Source organism: Phasianus colchicus, chromosome 8, assembly GCF_987193195.1.
Source record: "Phasianus colchicus chromosome 8, bPhaCol1.hap1.1, whole genome shotgun sequence".
Classification (NCBI taxonomy): Eukaryota; Metazoa; Chordata; class Aves; order Galliformes; family Phasianidae; genus Phasianus; species Phasianus colchicus.
The window spans coordinates 31,468,344-31,480,062 of record NC_143443.1 but is presented as its reverse complement, the minus strand read 5'-3'; the positions used below and the strand labels follow the sequence as shown (position 1 = coordinate 31,480,062).

Sequence of the window (11,719 nt, the reverse complement as noted above, 5' to 3'; positions counted from 1 at the left end):
AGAGATTATGCCCTCATTCAGCGGCCTCGCTGCTGTGAAAGGCTCCCTGGGCCCACTGAGATCTCTTGAAGCCTAAATATGATGACAGAATTGATCCCCCCTGCTCCCACCCACCCCCCCCCCTCCTCCCCTTTTAATTCCAAACATGCTTCTGCTTTTCTCAGATAGAGGACTCGGGCCGCTGTGGGCCACTTTAGGAGAATGAGGCTCCTTGGAGAGAATAGAGTGCCATTGATAGACTGCTATCTTTTCATCCCGAAAAAGAATAAATTCTGACAAGTGCTTCCAGACATCGGGGATAGGTGTTCTGATTTGTCATTTTTAGTGGAATGCTTCCTTTTCTTTCAGAGCGTGCAAAGATACCGATGAATGGGGAAAGGTATTGCAGCTTCCTGTGTCGGGCAATAATTTATGTGAGAATGCATTAAAGGGTGTTTTCAAAGGGCAGTGGACATGCCTGGAGCTGGGAAAAAAAAAAAACAAAAAAAGAGATGTGGACTGTGACATCGCAGCTCCTCAATTAGAACATTGAAATGTCTCTTGCTTTAGGAACAGCAGCAACAAAATAAGAATGAAAGCTGCGCTTCTAATCGGCTACAAATTCATCTGCTGCCCCTCACTGCTGCTGGTGGCAGTGGGAAAGCACTATTTGGGAGGTAGGCACACGGTGCACACAAAACTTGTTTTCAGCTTTCGGTGCTTGAAAGTGTGTAAATACGGAGCACCACTGCTGTGCGGCCGCAGTCCTTGAGAGCCTCCAATCAATACTGCACAGAACAGATCCAATGCACAGCAGAGCTGTGCTCACATAAAGTAACGTTGCATTGATCAGCACTGATTTAATTTGAGGCGAGCACCGCTTATCGATTCAGTTGTCAGGCTGATTCTACAAAGCAAGCATTGCACGGACTGCGCTAGCAACCTTTTAGTTAATGGTATCTAAAGTAAAAGCTTTATTAAGTCATGCTCAATTTTAGATACCGATATTATGCATTGCCTTAAATGAGTGTGTGCAAAACTACCCGACAGCCGTCCTTCTTCGGGCACCGCCGCTGCTCTCAAACATCACCCACACGCACAGCTGACCCCACGCTGCGCATACGGGCGGTGTTTGCTGGATGTCACCAATAACCCCTCAGGACCCCCAAACCTTGCCGGGTACCACCCTCGCAGTCAGGTGGCGGCGGTGGTACCGTAAGTGAGTGCGGGTGCCGGCAGGGCGTGAGGGCTGCGTGCGGGCGCCTCGCCCTCCCCGCCGGGCCGAGCAATGCCCACGACCGGAGCGGGACAGGAGCCGGGACCGAGGGCGCAGCGCTGCGGGCCGGGTTGGGCGGCGGGGGCAGGGGCTCCGTACCGCGGCCGCAGCGATTGGCAGAGCGGAGCAGCGCCGTCCAGGAAACGGCTCGGGTTGCAGCGGGGGGAGTGACCAGGGGAGGAGGGAGGAAGGAGTCGGAGGAGCGTGTGGAGTGAGAGAGAGAGAGAGGGAGGAGGAAAAAGAGGGGGAAGGAAAAAAAAAAAAAAAAGGAGGGGGGTTGTCGACTTGACAAAGCTGCGGCGGCACGGGGAGGGCGGCTGGATGGAGCGGAGCGGGACCCGCGGCGATGCCCGCGCGGGGGAGGAGGCTGCTGGCGCCGGGCACGGCGGGCTCGCCCCTGTGAGGCGGTAGCGCCGCAGCGCAGCGAGGGGACGGGACGCCGGGCGGGCTCCTGCCTCGCCGCCCCGCCGCCGCCAGCCCCGCGCCCCGCGGGGGATGCGCCGCGCTGCCCTGCGGGGCCCCCAGCCCGCCCCGCCGGGGCTGCCCGCCGAGTGAGCGCGGCCGCGGAGCGCTTCGTCTCCCCCCAACTCCGTTCCGCGGAGCCGCCGCTCGGCGCCTCGCTTCGGCGGAGCCTTCCCGCGGAGCCCTTCGGCTGCAGGTAATGGCACGGCCGGGGATGGGGAGGAGAGGGAAATGGGGGTGAAGGCGGGGAGGCGAGGGCTCGCGGAGCTCCCGACGGGACGGGGAGGCTCGGGATGCTGCGCTCCCCCGGCGGCTCGGACTGCGGTCCCGTCCGGCGCGGCGAAACCTTTAGGAGACGGTGACAGCGGGGCTGAGGGCAGCGGCCCTCTCGGGAGCTCCCCACGGAGCGATGCTCGGCGGCACGGAACCGCCCCCGTCCCGCACCGGGAAAGAAAAAAAAAAAAAGAGATCCTCGGTGATATATAGGTTTAAATGCAAAACGGCGCGTTCAAACAGTGAGCCATTATGCGGTCGGTGTGAAACGCTATCAACATTTAAAACTTCATTGTCTCCTTTGTACCAAATCCCTGTAAATCTTCCACTAGCCTTTACTCATTTTCATCTGAAAAGCCTGTTTGGGCTGAATAGACAGCAATCAGCAGCCTCTGGACTTCTCTCTCTCTCTCTGGAATGTCAATTAAAATGCAGATTTTTTTTTTTTTTTCTTTCCCCCTCCTCATCTCTTAGTGGTAAAAGACTTGAGAAAAACAGGATAGTCTTGGAAAGCGAATGAAAGAAGTTCAAACAATGCGAAAGTACGGAGGCTGCCAGCCGGTTCCCATTAGTCGTCCAGAATTAATGTTTAATAGCTGCGATGCTCAGATTTGCTCAGGGATGGAGACGCGTGCGTACGTATGGCTGCATCTCTGTATAAATAGGTGTCGGTATTTAAACGCATCGGCGCTGGTCGGGGAGCTCGGTGTGCCTGGATGGTTGTGGGGAAGGCTGCTGGGTGCTGGCACTGGGGGAAGGTCCGTATTTCATTCAGATTATTTCGCTATTCCCCACCTAATAGAGAGCGCTGCTAAGAGCTGCCCGATGAGCAGCGTATTGATTTGGTTAACATGCTCTACAAATTGGACTCTCCCTGGGGAGTGATAAACATCTTATAAACAACAATGGGAGTAGATTAAAAAGAACGCTGAGCGTTGAATTTAATTAATGCCACTGCTGAACAAGAACTACTTGTTTGTGCGCGAGTGTGCTCGAAGTGGAGGAGAGCTCGGAGGAATTTGGTTGGGCTCCCAAACCAGTCTGCGTTCCCATGCTCGTCAGTTTGGCATAGAAATTTGGGCAGGTATGTGACGAGGTGAAAATTGACTTGATGAGCGAGTGGCAAGGAGAGCCATCAATCATTGGGGGCTGACAACTCCTCCCCGAAGTGTAGGCTGAGAGGAGAGACAGAGTTCCCTTTCAAGGGGAAAAATAAACACTACGTGTGGCTTTCACTGAGTCTGAGACTCCGGGAGGGATTATGGTATTGTAGTCAGGAAGCCAGAATTGTGGAGGCCAAAAAGCATGCTGGGGCTGTGTTCCAAACATTGAGATAGAGGTACATAATTACCCAGCGCAGGAGGTCCTTCCAGGGAGCCGTCCCCTGGTGACTGTGGCTATCAAACTATGAAAAGAATTTGGGTTCGTTTTGTCTTCGTTGGACTCCGCTCGGTTTGGGAACGGGCAGCACTTGAACTGTGATTGTAGAGTTGGGTTCTGTGGATGGACCCAGGGCTCCGACTGGCACTTTGCTGCACCTTTTTGAGCCTCTGCTTTGAAATTCAGTGTCGCCCTGCGGAGGAAGAGTCCCTCCGTGCTGCAGTTGGATGCTCAGTGCAGGAGCTTTCAGCTGCCTCCAGGTGAGCAGTGCTGTCAGGTGGCCTTGGGCTGCCGTCCGGGATGGGAGCTGGGGCAGGACCAGGCACACTCTCTAAATGGCATTGAATGCAGCCTGAAAGTCCTGTGCTGCAGAACTGTAGGTGGGATTAACGCTGTTTAGAAAAGAGTCTGGGATATATGCTAGCATTCTGGTATGTTTTCTTTTTGCAAAAAATATGGTTAAGCTTTGCATTTATATACATAGCCTTTAATCAGGCTTTACAGGATGATTTATGGAAATTAAATTAGCTTTACCTCCAGCCTGTTAATTAGGATTTATACCCGCTTTACAGCTGGATAAACTGAGCTGCAGAGCTGGGGCCGTGGGCTGTGAGTCAGAGGCTGAGATTCGTCCTGGGGACAGAACTTTGGTTCCACACCTGCATTGCCCTCTCATAGGGTGGTGCTTTGTGGGCTCTTCTCCAGTGTCTGTGAAGTGGTTCTGCTGGAGGTGGAACGGTTGTGCTCTTGTGGTCTCGTGCTCTGCTTCAATCTCTGAAGGAGCAGCGGAGCATTGAGCTGGGATGGGAAAAGATTGCCCCAGAGCGTCAGAGGTTCACCTGAAATGCTGCGTATGAACCGTTTCCCCAACTTGATCTCTTCTAAAATCTGCTTCTGCTGACCTTGGGAGTTCAAGGGGTGCCCTGCAGAATGCCTGTCCTTAATGCTGGGAGCTGGGGTTGGGTTCCAGCCCTGAGCGAGAGGTTGAAGAAGTCTGAATACACTCCTTAATGGTGGACTTCATAAAGGGAGAAGGTTTGTTTGTTTTGCTGAGTTCTGCAAACTGTGGTACTGCAGGTCAGGCTTCTTTTTTCCTCCTCTATTTAAGGATGGGGGCAGGAGGGGACAAAAGAGGTTTTATGCTATTCTTTCCCCAGGACCAGTGCTCTCTAAGCTTCAGTTGCGTCTCATTACTTCTAAGATGAATTATTGGCTGGTTTGAACAGCTTGCTTGATTTATCCATTGGCAGTGGTGTGCCACCTTGTGCTTTTTGGGGGGAGAATACAGTGTAGTTGTCAGGGTGAGCTGTTGGGTCACCCTGTGAGGATGATCTTGTGGTGCTTGTGAGGTCCCCTAAAGTTTCTTCTGCTTCTCATCTCTCTTCCATCAGCCCATGGCAGTGCTAACAAAACACTCAGCTCCATCTATTGAAATTAATTTCATGGTGAACGAAATGAACTTCTATCTGAAACATGTATTAATAAGGACCTTTGAAAAGAGGTTGTGTTCATGCATGTGTGTGCTGCACAGTTGAGCATGTAGAAGTGATACTGGGGAGCTCTTGTGTGCAATTCCTGCCCAGGTTTATGTGGCTTTTAATTGCTGGAACGCAGTGTAGTTAACCAGTACCTCTGTGAAGATGGGTCCCTGTTACCTGCATGGGGCGCTCAGATGTTGAAAGGCTGAGGTGGAAGAGGGTGCACCTATAGGAGAGCTGGAATTGTTGAGGCAAAGTGAGGTTTTATGGGCTGTCTGAGCCTACGGAGTGTTTTTCAACTGTTATTATAGTGGAAAACTACTGAATTATTGAAACTTCAGCTGCCTGCAGAGCTGCCTCGGTGAGGGAATGAAAAAACTTACATAAACCTTCAAACAATAACAAGAATATAATTTGTATAATTGTGGTAATTTTGCAGCATTACAGGTTATGTGTCTGTACATGTGTGCGCCTTTATTATTTTTTTTAAACTGTATATTTTTCCTGTCAGTAAAATAGCTCTCTAAATACGTGCTGAGAAGTGATTTTGTGAAAACAAGGAGGACTTGGTTACACCTCGGGTGATGATGGAAACTGCTAACAGAAAATGAAAAGTCACTCACTTTTCACATATACTTGAAGCTGGAAAAGTATTTTTCCCATCCTCCTCCTCCTCCTCCCCTCTTCTCCTCAGCTCTGTTTGGGGCTTTGTGGGGTTTTTCAGTTTGCATGTAGGATGGTTTTGCTGACAGCATTTAATCTCTCTCCCTGCAGCCGCCGCCGTTCCCGGTGAGGAGGGATTGCCCTGGCCGAAGGCACTGCGTTCTGTCCATGCTCCTGTAGAGGTGCTCAGATGGGATTAAAGTCCACATGGAGATATGGAAACGGACCAGGAACTTACTCTAAAAAGATGGTCAGCTGGGATTTGGGTTGCCTTATCTGCCTGGTGGTGGTCACCATGGCTGGACTTTCCCTGGCTCGACCGTCATTTAACTTAGTTGTTGAAGATGCCACTTTGGAACCCGAAGGTAAATCATTCTAGAGTGCTTAATTCTGCAAAAGGCGTTAATTTTAAATACGTCAACATCTGAAATTGAAGTCAACAGCTTTATGTGCATTGGTAAATAGAAGGCAAGTAACAGATTTGCCCTCAAGAGTTATGTTTTCCAACTTTCCCTATTCACACGCGGACTGTGTTCATGCAAGCATGCGTTTATTTAATCTTGTGCAAGCAGTGGTGTCAATGATTTCACTTGGGACTGTCATCGCGTTGTATAATCACAGTGTGCAGCTGAAAGCTTTCAGGAATGGGTCTTTAAAGAAACCTGCTGCGCTTATGTACCTGTTATGTATTGCTCAAGAAAGGACACTGCTGGGTAGCTGTACGTCACTCTGATTTGAACTACCTGGAAAGCTGGGAGGAAAAAGAGACGCCAGTTGTTTTTAATCACGCGCCCTGATTGTTTAGCTTTGCAGGGCACTCTGCAAAGGCAGGTGTCACAGCCCTATTGGTGTTTGTGGCTGGTTGCTATAAATTTCCCTATTGTTGTTAATGTCCAGGAACAATCAGTACGCTGTCTGGATCGCAGGGTCTGGAAGTGCACATGAGGAGATCTGAATAGCAAGGAGAGATTATTGCTGTGAAAGCAAAAACTAATTGAAACCTTTGCATTGAAAGAGACGTTCCGATAAAATCTCCTACTTTGAGCCTGCACCTGTTGGTATGTTCTTGTAGGTTATCCTACCCTCAAACTTCCCAAAGTGTTTTTCTTTATAGAGCTAAGGAAAGGCTGCTTTTCTTCTTGTCCTGAGCCACTTGTATTGTGATTTTTATGGAGAGCTTAGGATCCTTTCTGCCCGCTGAACGCTCTGGGGAAAAGCAAGGCTTCCATCTTATAGTTTTGTTTGTCATTTGAAGGGCTGATTGCATTTCTTTTAACTGTCAAAACAATAAATAAACCATATTTCATCAGGCAAGCTTTCTGGGGGGAATTTGGTCTATACGTGTCCTGCTACCCATGTTCAGGGATACAGCCTTGTTTTTATTTAATTCGCTTTCACACAAAACGTATTTGTTTCTATCCACTGCCTCTAAAAATAGACGTCACCAGCTAACGCATTTCTAGAATCTCTTCCAAGTACATTTTTATTGATGGCAGGGGAAAAATTATTTAGAGACGATGAGCCCTCCTCCCTAGCAAGCATTCCTGAAAAAAAAAATTAATGCAGTGTAGCAATATTGTCGTCTGGCACGGACAGAGACTGTTGATAGCAAAGCCTCTTTGGTTCATCCCCTCCCCTTTTCAAGGTAACATGAGAATTTGAGAAAGCTCAACTCTCATCACCACTTACTGTATGATTTGTTAATTGCACATCTGGTGCCTTTTTGGCTTTTCAGAGGAGAGACAAAATAGGGATAATTCTGGTTTCGGATGAGCTGTTTATAGGGAAGTCCGCTAGTTTTAGGGGTAAATGGGGAAGAATACGATTGCATGAATCATGCAGGGAGAAGGGTTAAAATTTTTGACTTATGCCCTAACAGTTTTCTTTTTAAAAATATGCTCCTTCCATGAGGAATACCCAGTGGGTGAGAATCAAAGTGTAAACTGCTAAAAGCTACTGAAAACTTCTTCCCTGGGCAGGAATGTTAACTTTCATGAGATAATCTTAGACGTAAGAACTTGAATCATTACCAGAAAGGGGGAAAAAGAGCTTCTCAGTTAATGTTATAATATTAATGGTATAATAAGAGCCTTTATGCTGTAGAATACAGGCAATTGTGTGGGATTTATATCTGAGATTTGGGAAATAAAACCTCTTTTATGTACTTTGTTAAACCCTTCTCTAAAAAAAAACAAAAAATACCCACTCTTTACTGAATCACCTTCATTGGTTCCATCACTGCCACCCACATGCTCTGCGTGCTGAAAGGAGAACAAAACGCTCTTTTAAAAAATCTCTTCAAAGACAAAGCTGACTTTTATTGTTATTATTTTTTTTAATTTAGTGAATGCCAAACATTTTGGTCACAGCTAATTTGAGGCAGTCAGGTGCTCCAAAAACGTATGCTTTTGGTTGGGTTGCTGACTGAGCAGTCATCAGAGCAGTGACATTTTGGACCAGCTGAGAAGGTCGCCAGAGCTGTGACCTTTTGTGACATACTTTGATCTGTTCCTTAGTCTTCCTTCGTGGACATGCCCTGGATTCTGTCTTTTTTTTGGTGCTAAGTGCTTGTATTGTTGTTCTTTATTGTCTTAGTGACTCAGAATATTCAAGAAGCTGCATGCAATGTTAACAGGAATTGAGGCTGTGGCTTTTGTTCTTTTGGCTGTAATAAATAACCCCTGATTATTGAAATACAATCATCTCTTAGCTAAACACAAATTTAGGGACATTGCAACCACTTTCTTCAGGATCTGTAGTTAAATAGGGCTTTAGCACAAGCAGTATTCATCTCTTGGGGGATTCAGCTGCATAGCTGTGTGTACACGTGCACTGAGGTGCTTTGCTTTGTTACCTGCAGTATATCTGATCCCTTTGGTAGCACCCTTCTCTGAGCTGCTTTCACACAGCGTTGGGCTCTGGATCTGAGCCGTGCCCATTCACTGTTATTCTGGGACACATAAAGATGCTCATGCTGAAGAGGGTATCTTGAGCCATAGTAAACTATAGTGTCAATATTGGTATCGTGGATGCCCACTGAGGGCTGGGTCCTAGGTCTCTTTATCGTTGGTTGCAGTGCTTTCTTTCTTACTCTGTGATGGCAAGATCAAGGCTGAGGTGGTGTAAGCTGAAGCAGGACCTGTAGGAGCTGGTTTGGAGACTGTCAGCAATCGATTTCTGCCCTGTATCAAGTGTTTACAGATATGTTTTTTTTTTATCCCGGGGAGCACAAAGACTTTCTGCTTCTAAATATTTAGAAATGAGTCTGTCCCAGCGTGCATAAAGGAGCCATTCTCTTTCTGTGTACCCAGCCCGTGAAGGCCTTTGACAGCCAACGTTACAAAAGGGCTTTGACCGCACACATGGCTTGAAGGGTTACTTTGTGAACTGAATAATTAGTTTAGACGTAAATTTGATAAATAGCAAGCTCTCCCTTGACCTTTCCTTGCCCAGGCTGTGTGTTATCGTTCTGCTGGGCAGCTAATTTAGCCTCTTCCCCATGCAGTGATGCTGGCCTTGAGTGCCCGCTCGGAGCCCTCGCCTGGTGCAATAACAACGTGTTTCAGTTCTTTTAATTTAGGTCAAATTTCAAAGGACTAATTTAAGATTTCCACAAGGGACAGCCTAATTCTGTGTCTTGTGGAAAAAAAAAACAAACCAAAACAAAAACATCATAGTTTAAAATGGCCCTGAATGCTTGTTTGGGAATCTGCTAGGAGCTGTGGTGAGCGAGGCCTTCTGTGGACTCCGGAGCGACCAAAGATTTGTCACCTGAGCTCTATCTCAGTTCATGGACACTGAACAACATACAAACACATTCAGCGTGGTACCCAGAGGAGTATGGAGCTTTTTGTAAGCACACTGCTTTATCTGCAGGCTCGAAGGGTTGAACGTTGCAGGTGGTCACAGCGTGGTGAGCTGCTTCGTTAAGTGTTGTGCCCCACCTGATGAGGTCACAGGGTCCTGCAGGGTGTCTCTCAGGAACCATTCTGTGATGATTCCATGACCATGCAGCGGATGGAAGGAAGGCTGAGTGGCAGTGGGATGCCTGCTGTCACCCAGAGCAGTGTGCACGCTCGGTGCAGCTGACCCTCTCTATGTTGTGGACTGTAAGGCATGGATGCACCTCTGGGTCAGGTAGGGAAAATAAAGCAAAAGCATCCAACCAGAATTCCCTTGCAATGTTGCAATTTTCAGAAGATCAGCGCCTGCAAGTTGTGATTAACACTTCAAACTGATTAGTTAAATCTGAGGGCAATTACTACTGGCCGCTACAGAGGAATGTGCCATCCTCACAGATTCAGGTGTGGGCTGGATGCCCTTTTAGAGATCCAATTCCATAAGTTATTTGGCCCAGTGCAGGAATTGCTAGCTGAGATTCTGGGGAATTGGACAGGTAATCAGATTTAATTGGTTTTAACGCATACATTCTGCTCTGAAAATCCACTGTCCATCAGCAGCACTGCAGCCTGGAGCTACAGGCAGTTGGGCTGCAGGCATTGCTGCTATTTGTTTGGTGTTGGTAGGCATTGCAAACTGCTAATGGGTCAGCATGGCAACTGTTTTGCAAAGCAGCACAAATAATTGGATATTTCAAACTTAACTGCCAATTTAAAAAATCATATTTTTTTGTGCGTGCTTTTGTAGGGGGGAGGGCTAATTTTCTGGAATTTGATTCCTTCAGTGTTTTTTTGGAGCCAGAAGGTTTTCAAACATGCTGAGCTTTTTTTTTTTTGCTTTTTTTTTTTTTCCTTTGACCGACTCCAATGGCAACACAGTTTTTAATTTTGAAATAGTTGTTCCTTGGCAGAGGATGTGCAGTGAATTTCAGGCTATCGTAACTTTTTACAGGCAAGTTGCAAGCCTTTGAGAGCAGCCTTTACAATGGAAATGCTGACAGCCCTGGTTATGCAAGGTTGTGTATGCATGAGATGATGGACTATTGTGGTGTTGCAATAACAACTGTCGCATAGCCCTTAATGAGTGCATGTCTATATCCAGCTTTAGCTCGAATGATTGCTTGCCTTTTAGGAAATAAGTTCAAAGACTTTTTTTTTTTCTTGGTGTGAATATCAAATTTAGGTAGAGATGGAAATGCGAGAAAAATACATAGCAACCCTTAACTGTCAGATTTTAATCTGTGAAGCATTTTGTGGGTCCTTATGGTCGAAGCTTTACAGTTGAAAGCAGAGACTTTCCCTTTTGGAAGCAGCACTCTTTAGCGATACAAATCCATATTTTTTCAAAAGAACCATCGTTCACTTAGGCAAGTTGCATCTTGTCTGCTTGCAGTAGCACACCTGGCTTTAGACTAAAAGAGAGAGCTTATTTCAGTGCAGTTAAATGCAAAATCTGTGCTGAAAATTTGCCAGAAACCCCAAGCAAGTCTAAAAAGGTGAGACGTATTGCAGCAGTGTGACCTTATTCCCTGGTTTTTGCCCAGACCTGGTCAGATAAGAGCATTTTTGGTTGGAGCGTGGTAACTTGTGCTTGGGACAGCTGTGGGGAGCAGGGCAGTGCTCAGCACAGAGCCTGTGGGGTAAACTTAGTGAGTAGTGTTCATCTTCGGTGTGTTCTGTCTCATCTCTTAACTATCTCTGGTATCTTTGGAAGGTGAACCCCTGTTTTGTGGGAACACTGAGCGCTGGTTTCCTGCTTGAGAGCATCAGAGCATCCAGCACCTAGCACACTGATGTGCCCCGTGGATTTTAGTTTGCGCTGGCTCAGGTCCTCGCCCTGCGTGCCACCTCACAAGTGACATTATCCATATCAAGGAGAGGGACAGAAGGGCAAGCTCAGTGCTAGCAGAATTCTACTGTGCAGCTTCCTTTGGCTGCCATGCTATTTTTATTTTAATTGTATTTTTAAAATTACTGTAGTGAAAGCATTTGGTGAACCTCAGAGAAGCCGAAGAGCCCAGAGATGTGACCTACTTTAATTCCCTTCCTCACATGCCATTGCAAGTTCTGTGTAATTATTGCTTTTCCTCCCCCACAAAAGAACTGGCTCATCAGTTTGGGACATTGACTGATTTTGAGCTGCCTTGCAAGCTGAGAGGAAAGGAAAGTTAGTTTGTACAAGGGGAAAACAGCCTTCGTTTTGGCAAGTTTAATGGGGTAGGCAGTGCCATGTGCTGGGGGACTGGTGAGGAGGAAAGGGAGAGGATGAGACATTGGTTGAGGAGGAGAAAATTGTGGTGTTTTTTTTT

The 11,719-nt window shown here is 47.3% G+C and overlaps 1 protein-coding gene and 1 long non-coding RNA gene across 11 annotated transcripts in view; one reads left to right on the top strand and one right to left on the bottom strand.

Annotated features, from left to right (window-relative positions):
• The first annotated feature begins 1,756 nt into the window (after positions 1-1,756).
• The window catches only part of FGFR2 (fibroblast growth factor receptor 2), a 74,911-nt gene continuing 64,948 nt past the window's right edge, over positions 1,757-11,719 (top strand). For 7 of the 10 annotated variants that reach the window (XM_090145594.1, XM_090145593.1, XM_090145592.1 and 4 more), the window contains exons 1-2: positions 1,757-1,913; positions 5,623-5,876. In XM_090145594.1, the coding sequence (XP_090001720.1) occupies positions 5,702-5,876 (175 nt within the window). In that variant the 5' untranslated portion in view covers positions 1,757-1,913; positions 5,623-5,701. Of the gene's footprint in view, positions 1,914-2,504; positions 2,626-2,655; positions 2,749-2,999; positions 3,631-5,622; positions 5,877-11,719 lie in introns of those variants that run through there. The other 3 variants (XM_090145590.1, XM_090145589.1, XM_090145587.1) reach the window with 3 other exon arrangements.
• Positions 5,883-9,357, bottom strand: LOC149917117 (uncharacterized). Its single transcript, XR_016468878.1, has 3 exons — positions 8,366-9,357; positions 7,718-7,772; positions 5,883-7,055 (listed from the first exon to the last, which is right to left on the bottom strand). It is a non-coding gene; the product is annotated as an uncharacterized LOC149917117 (long non-coding RNA).